Here is an 11,348-nt window from a genome sequence, read left to right as displayed (position 1 = left end):
ATTTTCTTTCCGTTTTGATTGTGACTTTCGGTTTTGATCTTTATTGTTTTCACTTCTGATTCTCAATTATTTATGGTTGGTTTCGGTTATTTATACAATGAGGAAGAACTGTGTTTTGAGTCACTGAGTTGTTTACCCAAGCTGTTTGCATCACCAGCTTGCAGATTGCCATTAACTATGCTGAAGGAGCCATCTCTTCCTTAAGACGTGCCTACGTTGAAGAAGCCACCTCCTCTTTGGTCACCGTAGTTAAGAATTGTGAGGCACCTGGATGGAGATTCAGGTTTCATGCATGTAATATAACAATTTAGAGGAGGTTGGGCCTAGAATTTGAGATGATTATATACTAATGGCTCCATATTTTGGACAAGAATTATAAGCCTATTTTTAATCCATTAAACGAAGGTTTCGGCTGCAGAAAGAGGATGAGGCCCATCAATTGAAGCCCAGTGAATCAGATATTTTTAAGCGGGGGAGTGAGACGCGGGATATTCAATCAGTGGAACGTCAAGAGCTTTGTAGTTTTGGGCGCTTTCCTAGTGACACTTGTAGGCTTTGGGACACATTTTGAAGATGAAGAACCGGTGGTGGAGAGGTGACAACCCATTCAATGCCACTATTTCTTTTCTTGCTATCAAGTATCAACCTTTGAGCACTTGATGGACTCTCTTTCTTTGCATTCTTTTCGCCGGAGAATAATACCAAAATGGGTGTGGGTTTTAGGCCAAGTATCAAGTGCGGTTTTCCAATTCGCTCTGTCCTCAATTCACCATCCAGGCTCCCTTCTTCTTCTGGTGACTTCTTTTTCTACAGATTTTGTTTTCACATGCATTTATGGAGAATTCACTAGTCTGCTTCGTATATCGCTAATTCATTTTTGTTATTGTGACCCATTATTATTTTCTTGCTCTTTTTTCTAATTTTAACCTTAATGTCTCTTGATTGTGAACGATTCAGTTAAAGGCAGGGAGGCTTCTTTCAACCTGACGAGGCTCTCTTTTCTGTCTGTTATTTCTGAAGAGGGTGACATTTTGTATAGAGATCCTTTCAAGGCTTATGCTTATTCACCTGCAATGCAAATCTTAGAGAATGGGCATTCTCAAGTGGAAGGAGCTAAGGTTTTTTTTTTTTTTTTTTTTTGGATATTAGCTATGCATTTAATTTAATATTGTTGTTTGCTGCTTGACATGTAATGTTATTTGTAATCTTTCAGACGATTTTTGAGAAAGGATCTCATAACACGATTGATGATGCTGAAGTGTTGTCTGTTAAATATGACATTCTTGTTCCCTCTTCAAGCTCAAAAGAGAAGAATTCAAGGTTTAGTTTGTTATTGGAAAATCTTAATATCTTAGAGGAGTCTTTTGCTGATTCTGATGCACTGAATTTGGAAAGGGATATTCTGCTACAATTAGGAAGACTTGGAGCTCTAAAATTATTCAATACATGCCTGAGGAGGACCCTTGCTGATGTTCCTACTGAAAATATTGGAGAGTGTAAAATTAATAACGCATCAAATGATCTTGTAAATGAAGTCATTATCCGTTCTGGGAAAAAGCAAGAAAGAAAATCTAGAAGAGAAAGAGCCTCCTCAAAAATTGGCCGTCTTGCTTATTCTTTGTCACTGCCTTCAGAACACATTCAAAATGGTCCTGGAAAGCCTATTTTTTCCTCTGCTAAAAAAGCATCAAATTTCAAGAGTAGAAGATTGATAATTGCTAGAAATGAGGCGGAAATGTCCAGGGGAGTTAAGGTTATTATAAACTTCTGCAAGATAAAAGTGTTGTTTTCTTTTGTTGCTTGAAAAGTTTGTTGAAAAATTGGGAGCAAAAGAAATAAAAAGCCCAAAAATGAGGACTTGAGTGAAGAAAACTTTTATTGAAAGAGGACTAAAGTGATATTTTACAATTCACTCTCACTTTTCACTCTCTCACTCACTCACTCAAGTGCACATACACACCCAAGGCACCACTCACTCACACACTACTCACTTGCACTCTTTCACACAATAGTGTTTCCCTCACTTACACCTCACTCTGCTCTCTTCACTTGCACTTATATACAGCACACACTAATACATATTTATAGTAGTTTTAGGCAGTGATGAGAAGCTGTAGACTTTACTCCATAGTTGGTGTAGAAATGCTAAGCTAGAGTTGGTGATGAAACTTGAATTGCTAGTGCAGAGAACTTTCTTGAATGGCGATTAATGCTTGATAGCCAAGGGAGAGAATTCTAGATAGAGAGAGGCATTGATGATTTTTCAATACTCCCCCTCAGCACTGGCTCTCCTTTTTCATGCCAAGTTGTTCTCGAAACTCGACAAAATTGATAGGGCTTAAACTCTTCGTGAATATGTTGGTGACCTGGTCTTGCTACTTAATCGAATGTAGCTCAATATCTCCTTGTAACACCTTTTCTCGAACAAAGTGATAGTGTATCTCTATATGTTTTGTTTGAGCATGAAACACTGGATTCTTCACCAGGCGTATAATAGATTGATTATCACAATATAGTGTCACAGGAAAATCAATGACCTGATGTAGATCATTTATCAATTGTAGTAGCCACGTACTTTCTTGAGATATCATTGCTGCTGCTCTATACTCAGCTTCGGTAGTTGATAATGATACGGCACCATGATATTGCACCCGATCCAAGAGTGAAAACGTAGCCAGTAGCAGACCGTCTTGTATCATGGTCACCTCCATAGTCAGCATCACAATATCCGATAATCTTGCAGCTCCCCCCTTTCCTGTATATAAGTCCAAAATTGATAGTACCTTTGAAGTACTTCAGTATTCTTCGCACAGCTTCCAAATGAGGCTTCTTCAGATTCTGCATGAAGTGACTAACAACCCCTATGGCAAAAGATATGTCAGGTCGAGTCATGGTTAGGTAGATCAAACTACCTGCCAATTGTCGATACATTGTGGTGTTCTCAAAATCTTTTCCTTATTTAATGCATAGCCTGGCATTAATCTCCATGGATGTACTGATTGGCTTGCACTCCATCATTCCAAATTTTTCTAGGAGGTCTCTAACATACTTCCTTTGGCACAGGAACAAACCATCATTTGTGCAATCCACCTCGAGCCCAAGGAAATGTCTGAGTTCTCCAGATTCGTTAATTTGAAAACGAACAAATAAGTTACCTCGTATTTGGGGAATTTCTTCTTCATCGTCTCCTGTTATGATAAGATCGTCCACGTAAACTAGCACTATTGCTAGTTTATCTCATTTAGCTTTGACAAAGAGACTTGAGTCAGCAGGTGTCACGTTGTATCCACTTTGCACAAGGAACTCGGCTATCTTCCCATACTATGCTCGTGGTGCCTGCTTTAGTCCATAAAGAGCTTTCTTCAGCTTGCAAACAAAGTTAGGTTTGTCTTGATTTATGAATCCTCTAGGTTGCTCCATATAAATTTCTCGATCAATTTCTCCATGGAGGAAGACATTCTTCACATCCATTTGCCATAACTTCCAAGACTTATTAGCAGGTAGCACTAATAAGACACGAACTGTAGTAACCTTCGCTACTGGACTGAATGTCTCGTCATAGTCCAGGCCACATTGTTGAGAAAACCCACGAGCAACTAGGCGAGCCTTGTACCTCTCAATTAAGCCATTGGAATGAGTCTTCACTTTATAGATGGATAAATTTCAACAACTGTCCATGAACTTATATAGTTGTAACACTAGAATCCTTTAACTTTAAAATGTAACATAAAACCCCCTAAACTTTCAAATTTTGCACAGTAAAATCTCACTGACTTTCAATTACTGATTTTTTAGTTAGAAACTGATGTGAATAGCTCTTGCATAGCGCTTAGTCAATATTTCTCTCTCCTCTCTTATGCAAAGTGTAAAATTATTCTCTTTACGCATGAAAAATTATTCTGTCTATAGAGAGAAAAATGATTCAATTTACAAATGACTTGAGAGAGAAAAGAGAAATACAGACTAAGCTCTATGTTGGAACTGTCCAGGTCAGCGTTTAACTGAAAAACTGCTAATTGGAGGTTAGAGGGATTTTACTCTGTAAAATTTGAAAGTTGATGAGGTTTTATGTTATATTTTTAAGTTGAGGGACTATAATATTATAACAAGATAAGTTCAGGGATAGTTGTCAAAATTTATCCCTTTGTAGACCCATCGGCAAGATATGGGCTTGACATCCTTCAGCTTTAGAACCAAGTCCCATGTCTGATTTTGTTTTAGAACATTAATTGCTTCTTCCATCGCCTTTCACCAATTATTATTGTTGTATAATTCTTTGAAGGTCGTTGGCTACTTAATTTTATCTACTTCAGCATATGCAGCATTAACGTACCTTAGATTTGGACACTTTACTAGATCTTTGAAGTTGAGGTTTTGCTTGTTCAACTTTCTCATGTTGGCTCGGACGAATATCTTCAGGTGTCTCATGATGTACACTTGTTTGCCACGGGCTTCTAAATCGTTCTAAACCATTCTTAATTTTGTGAGTTGGACTGTTCTCCATCATCAATGGTTGGCCTTTCGTCAGCTGCCTTTTGAACACTGTCTTTTTTATCTTGTTCTTCCTCATCCAGTTTTTCATGTAGCTTATCTTCTAGTTCCTTAGAGTCAGGCAGCACCACTTTTTCTGAAGATCACCATGATGATATTTCATCAAAGACAACATTTCTTGAAACGTAGCATCAGCCGGTAGTGGGATCACAGCATCTCCAACCTTTTCTTACATTATCGTAACTCACAAAGATACATCGTCGTGCTTTTTTATCGAACTTGCTACGTAAGTGATCAGGCACGGACACATAGCAAACACACCCGAAGACCTTCAGGTGACTGACTGTGGGCTTATAATTCCATAGCTTCTCGAATGGGGAGTTGAAGCCTAGCTTTGGTTGTGGCAAACGATTGGTGATATAAAGGATAAATTTCAACAACTGTCGCTGAACTTATATAGTTATAACACTGTAGTCTTTTAACTTTAAAATATAATATAAAATCCCCTAAACTTTCAAATTTTGTACAGTAAAATCCCTCTGACTTTCAATTACTGATTTTTCAGTTAGAAACTGATGTGAATAGCTCCCGCATGTCGCTTAGTCAATATTTCTCTCTCCTTTTTTATGCAAAGTGTAAAATTATTCTCTTTACGCATGAAAAATTATTCTGTCTATGGAGAGAAAAAAGATTTGATTTACACATGGCTTGAGAGAGAAAAGAGAAATACTGACTAAGCTCCATACTGGAACTGTCCAGGTCAGCGTCTAACTGAAAAACTGGTAATTAAATGTTAGAGAGATTTTACTGTGCAAAATTTGAAAGTTGATGGGGTTTTATGTTACATTTTTATGTTGAGGGACTATAATGTTACATCTAAATAAGTTTAGGAACAGTTGTCGAAATTTATCTGTGATATAAACTACTGTCTTCATACATTTAGCCCAGAAACGTCTGAGCACATTCTTAGCATGTAGCATGCTTCGACAAATCTGTGCAAGATGCCGATTCTTCCTTTCTATGACTCCATTATGTTGCGGAGTCCCTAGACAAGTCAACTGACGCTGTATATTTTGTTCTTTTAGATACTCTGTGAACTCATTCGATATGTACTCTTCACCATTATCAGTACGAAGGTACCTAATCTTTTTTCCAACTTCATTTTCAACCTTTTGCTCGAATTCCTTAAATTTGATCAAAGTTTCAGACTTTTGTTTCATAAAGAATGCCCATATGTACCTTGTATAATCATCGATGAAAGTCACCATATATCGCATCCCACTAATGGAAGGATCTTTGAATTGGCCAAACACGTTTGAATGGATGAGCTCCAAAGATTCTTTTGCCTTGTACTCTGACTCCTTGTATGGTAACTGATGAGCTTTACCATACTGACATCCAGCGCAGACAACAACACCGCATATTTCCAATTGAGGAAGGCCTTTAAGCATTGATTTTGCCATTATAATTTTCAACTTTTGGTATCTAACATGTCCCAGTCGAGCGTGCCACAAGTCAGTTGTCTCATTCTTTCTCATCTTATCTATGTATGTTGACTCAGCAGTCATTACATATATAGACTCTAATTTTCGTCCCTCCATAATGGGCTTGCCACAAAGTGACGAGTTTCTAAATACCTTGACATCGTTTGGTCCAAACGTCACATAATTTCCAGAAGATGTCAATTGTGAAACTGATAATAAATTCTTCTTCATACTTGGGACATGGAGAACTTTCTCTAACTGCACTTGATTAGAATTGAAGCAGGGCATGATCATAGTGTTGCCAACGTTTGCGATAGGCAACTTCGAATTATTAGCAGTTATAACTACCTTTCCTCCTTTATATTAAGACATGTTGTAGAGTTTCTTTCTATCTCCCGTCATGTGATTGGAGCATCTAGAGTCTATGATCCAATCTTTGTTGTAGTCAACTGCCTTGTCATTGCAGGCGATGAGTGACACCTCTTCTGTCTCCTTAGTTGTCATCGAACGTTGCACTTGCAAATGATGCAAGAAAATCCCATTCCTCATCGCTCTCTTGTGCATTGGTTACTAAATTCCCTTCAACAGATTGTTTCTTTAATCTACAATTTCGAGCGAAGTGAGTAGTCTTATCGTAGTTGAAGCAGCTTCTATCACGCCGTCTACAATTTCTTTGATGTTGACCTCCTCTTCCAAGACTTTGTTGAGCTCCCCTGATTGAAAGCTCCTTTGTTGTTGATCTTTTGATTGTTCTTGATTTTTCTTCGATCACCCACTAGGTGACACCCTTGTCTACCTCTTCCTCTTTTGCCGAACAAGGCCTGTTCTTCTCCTTTTAAAGAAGTCCCCTTATTTTTCTTGTCCAGCATTTCCTGTGTGGCTAAAAGATTTTCCAATTCCAATAATGATGGTTGGGTTGCTCAGCCACGTATTGCAGTGACGGTAAGATTAAACTCTTATCTAAAGCCATGAATAATAATTCTTTTCATTCTTGCTTCACTAATTTTATACTCAGGATCTAATTTAGAAATTTCATGGCAAAGAGACTTAATTTTTGTAAAATACTCACTTACCGTCATCGCCTTTTGCGAGGCAGACATGAGCTCATTCTCCAATATCTGTAGACGAGCATCATTTCTCCTCGTGAATAAAGGGGCATAGGCGTTCCGTATATCCTTAGGAAACTTTGCATCTTCGATATGCTCGAGCAAGTCATCCTCTACAGAGGTCTTGCGTGCAAACATGGCCTTCCCCACTTTGATCATCCATGCTTCTTTCTCCTTGTTGTTAGTGGGTTGTGTTATCTCTGCTCCGTCAATAAGGCTCCACAAATTATGGCCTTGTAAATAAGATTGCATGTATGTGCGCCAATACTTATAATTGGCACCATTCAACTTCTTAATGCTCTCCACAATGCCAGTTGAAACTACCATCGTGACTTGGTATATTGCAATTATAATGCCAAGTAAGCATGGTCCCTCAACAACAAGCTTCACAGATCCGGACTGTACACCAGTAGAACTTCGAGTAGTACCTTGGGCAATAACCGACAATCCCAGACCAGCAGGCTCTAGTACCAAACTGTTGAAAAATTGGGAACAAAAAAAATAAATAAATAAAAAGCTCAAAACTGAGGACTTGAGTGAAGAAAACTTTTATTTAAAGAGGACTAAAGTGATATTTTACAATTCACTCTCACTTTTCACTCACTCTTGTGCACATACACACACAAGGAACCACCCACTCACACACTACTCACTTGCACTCTTTCACACACTAGTGTTTTCCTTACTTACACCTCACTCTGCTCTCTTCACTTGCACTTGTGTACAGCACACGCTAACACATATCTGTAGTAGTTTTAGACAGTGATGAGAAGCTCTAGGCTTTTCTCCATAGTTGGTGTAGAAATGCTATGCTAGAGACGGTGATGAAACTTGAATTGCTAGTGCAGAGAACCTTCTTGAATGACGTTTAATGCTTGATAGCCAAGGGGGAGAATTCTAGATTGAGAGTGGCGGTGATGATTTTTCAAGGTTATCTTTGTTAATTTTATCCTATACCTTTTACAGATGGTTTCAGAGTTGGAGAAGATCAGAACAACTTTGGAAGAGGAAACTGGACGAGTTGTCAGTTGGAGTTGCTGGGCTGAAGCAGCTGGACTTGACATGAAGGAGCTACAGCAGCAGGTGCGTTTTGGTTGGTATTGCAGAGATGAGCTCATCAGGAGCACTCGCTCTTTAGTTCTGTACTTTGCCAGAAATTATAAGGGTATGGGAATATCCTTGGAAGATTTACTTCAGGTAAGTTAACTTTCTTAATTCATTTGATATTTCAAATATGCATTATTTTTGCTATAATTTTTAGTTTCGTTCAGAAGCATTAGCCATATTCATGCTCCATTTGGCATCATGCGCTATGATCATAATAACAAATTTTGCATCTGGAAATATCAGCAGAATGGGTTAGAGAGTTTTATTAGAATTAACTTTTTTTAGCAACTGAAATTAAGTATGAAAACCTCCAAAGTAAATGTTCCCAAATCAAGCTGTTTTACTGACTGTAGCTTTGCAGTTAGGATTTGGATTGTTAATGTCTTTTGTTGTCTGTTTGCCTAGCCATGAGGTCCCATTAAGGATGACACTTCTTGGTGTCATATGGTAGTTTGGGTAGGAAATACAAATCAGCACATTAATTTAGGAATGCAAATATTTTTCCCAATTTCAATTCAGTTGAGAAGGAGGCGGTATAATTAGGATATCATTATTTCCAATTTATCACTTCAAAGTCCAAAACTCCCCAGGTGCAGCTTTTTATGCTGCTGATCCCACATTTAAAAAGTATGAAATGAAAGGGCAATTTTGGATTGCAATATTGAATTTGCTAGTTATTTTGATGTGTAAAATAATTGAATCATTTATATGAACCCATATTAATAATGACTTAAAAATTTAACTTGTTCAGCACTCTCCAAATTTAACATGGTTTCAAAGCTCGGACCAGGTTGTAGGTTTCAGCTTTCCATAAGGCTGTATAATTGGACCTGTAATGAGTTGATACTAACTAATTTTCAAGTGATAGCCATGTGGTTGCACTTGAGGGGAAGTGTTGGGAATCCCGTATTGAAAAATTATGAAATGAAAGAGTAATATATAAATGGTTGGGTTGCAACATTGAATTATCAAAGCAATTCAATCATTTATATAAACCTATATTAATAATGAATTAATAATTAATTTGTTCAGCACTCTCTCCAAATTTAACACTTAAAATTGATACTTGCATGGAGTGTCCGTAGAATAAGAAAAAATAGATGAAGAAGAAAAATGGGAATAAAGTTCTTCATTTCTCTTTTATTTTTAGTTTTCCTATCAATTAAATGGCAATTTCATTTACAATTTTTCAGGCAGGAAATCTGGGTGTCTTGCAAGGTGCAGAAAGATTTGATCACACAAGGGGATACAGATTTTCGACATATGTACAGTACTGGATAAGGAAATCAATGTCAAAGATTGTGACACGACATGCTAGAGGGATTCAAATTCCTGTATGTTCCTTCCTGTGTTTGAGAGATAAAATGATATGAATAAGATCTGGAGTTTCATCTGTTAAATTCTTATGCATTCTCTTGTTAGTGCGTATTAAGCAGGGCAATAAACCAGATACAAAAAGCTCGAAAAGCCCTTAGCACCAGCTATGGGAAACATGCGGATGACAGCGAAATTGCCAAGTTCACGGGTCTTTCTTTGGCTAAAATTGAATCAGCTAGTAAATGCCCTAGAGTTGTGGGTTCAATTGATAAGAAAATTGGAGATGGTCTCAATGCAAAATATTTGGTATGCTTTAAATCTCTGCCCTACAAACATTTTTAAATGATCACGTTTTTTATTGCTTTTCATTTGAATGCTGAAACTTGAACAAATAATACATGCAGAGTACTTTACGGTTAATATTCATATTGATATGTTGAAGCTTTTAGAGAAAGTTTAATTGGCTGCCTGTAAGATGTTATTGGAATCTTGGTGCAGGAATTTATGTCTGATATGTCGATACAGAGCCCTGAAGAAGCTGTCATGAGGCAACACATGATAAAAGACATACATGATCTCTTAAGAGGCTTGGAATCAAGAGAAAGGCAAGTGTTAATTCTTAGATATGGGCTTAAGGATCATCAGCCCAAATCACTTGAGGAGATTGGGAAGCTTTTCCATGTGAGCAAGGAATGGGTAAGGAGGTTAGAGAAGAAAGTAATGACAAGACTTAGGAGTGAAGAAACCTGCAGAAATTTAAGACATTATATGAATTCATAGTTTTATACTTTATCCTAGATTCTCCTATCATGCCTGCTTTTGAAGTTAAAGCTGGGGCTTTCTAGTCATCCTAACTTGCTCGCTGCAAAGTTGGCTGGTTGAATTTGGTATGATTGTTTTCAGTGTACTCACATCATTGCAATCTTCAAGAGAGAGGAAACTACACCAACAAAGGAAGTTGCCTTTGCTTTTATTGAATTTGGTTCTTTGTCAGCTCATTGTCATTCTTCATGGGCCTTGAGATGCATTTTTCTTGGATTAAATTTAATAATTCACCATTTACATCAAATCCCACCTTATAAATTTAATAATTCACCATTTTTCTATGATACTTTTCTTGGGGTCATGATATATGGATTTGTAAATTATTAATCATTCTCTATTGCTTGATATCCTGATTGCAAAAGTCTTGTGGAGCTATACATAAGAATTGCATTTTCTAGTGTATTATATTCTATGAAATGACAGTGAATGGTTGTAGATGTGTAAAATCTCAGATCACATTATTTAAGCGTATAAATCTGGCTGTTTGATTGCAAAGTTGACAACTTGACATGCATATTTGGATTCATCGATAATCTTCTTCCTTTCACTCTAATCTCAATCGTCTTCATGTCTGATTTTGATGGTTTTAAGGATATTCACCCGTTAAACTCTGGGTTAGGCAGGCCACACTTTCCAACTGCAAGTCTTGTGGATTAGTCTTCTTTATATTTATTTATTCAGAAAATTGTTATTAAATTTCATTACTTTAATGAAATTAATTACTTAGATTTTTTTATTTTAAAAAATTTATTAGTTAGTCTCTTTATTTTTATTTTATTTACACTTTTTATCTCTATTAAATTTTTTGTTGATTAGTGCAGTAAAGAGAAATTACTATTATAGAGATGAAGAGGGTGATTATCTTATAATTTCTAAAAATAAGTTAATTTAGTTGTTTATAATAATTTTTAGCTATAAATTAAATTTATAAGCTAAAAAAATAAATTTAAGAACTCAATTTTTCTTTTGTACTTATAAATTAGTTTGATTAAATATTTATTATATTATTTTTATTTAA

General features: G+C 36.6%; 1 protein-coding gene across 2 annotated transcripts; it reads left to right on the top strand.

The window, feature by feature from the left end:
• Nucleotides 1-490: 490 nt before the first annotated feature.
• Nucleotides 491-10,767, top strand: LOC110652198 (RNA polymerase sigma factor sigC-like). Of its 2 annotated transcripts, XM_058145815.1 has the most exons (7): nt 491-794; nt 958-1,118; nt 1,214-1,753; nt 8,048-8,278; nt 9,382-9,522; nt 9,611-9,811; nt 10,004-10,767. In XM_058145815.1, exons 1-7 carry the CDS (start codon nt 707-709, stop codon nt 10,283-10,285), a joined length of 1,644 nt encoding a protein of 547 aa, XP_058001798.1. In that variant the 5' UTR covers nt 491-706; the 3' UTR covers nt 10,286-10,767. The 2 variants fall into 2 exon arrangements, with proteins under 2 accessions (XP_058001798.1, XP_058001799.1); XM_058145816.1 differs by lacking the exon at nt 10,004-10,767 and having other exon boundaries at nt 503-794; nt 9,625-9,805.
• Nucleotides 10,768-11,348: the final 581 nt, after the last annotated feature.

Source organism: Hevea brasiliensis, chromosome 4, assembly GCF_030052815.1.
Source record: "Hevea brasiliensis isolate MT/VB/25A 57/8 chromosome 4, ASM3005281v1, whole genome shotgun sequence".
NCBI lineage: Eukaryota > Viridiplantae > Streptophyta > Magnoliopsida > Malpighiales > Euphorbiaceae > Hevea > Hevea brasiliensis.
The sequence above is the reverse complement of the archived record's forward strand: the minus strand, read 5'-3'. Positions and strand labels throughout refer to the sequence as shown.

Excerpts from the sequence above, each read along its gene's own strand:
- LOC110652198 (XM_058145815.1), top strand. The coding sequence starts at position 707 with ATGGGTGTGGGTTTTAGGCCAAGTATCAAGTGCGGTTTTCCAATTCGC. Across the intron at positions 1,119-1,213 it reads CTCAAGTGGAAGGAGCTAAG|ACGATTTTTGAGAAAGGATC; the intron begins GTTTTTTTTTTT and ends GTAATCTTTCAG. Across the intron at positions 9,523-9,610 it reads CTAGAGGGATTCAAATTCCT|TGCGTATTAAGCAGGGCAAT; the intron begins GTATGTTCCTTC and ends TTCTCTTGTTAG.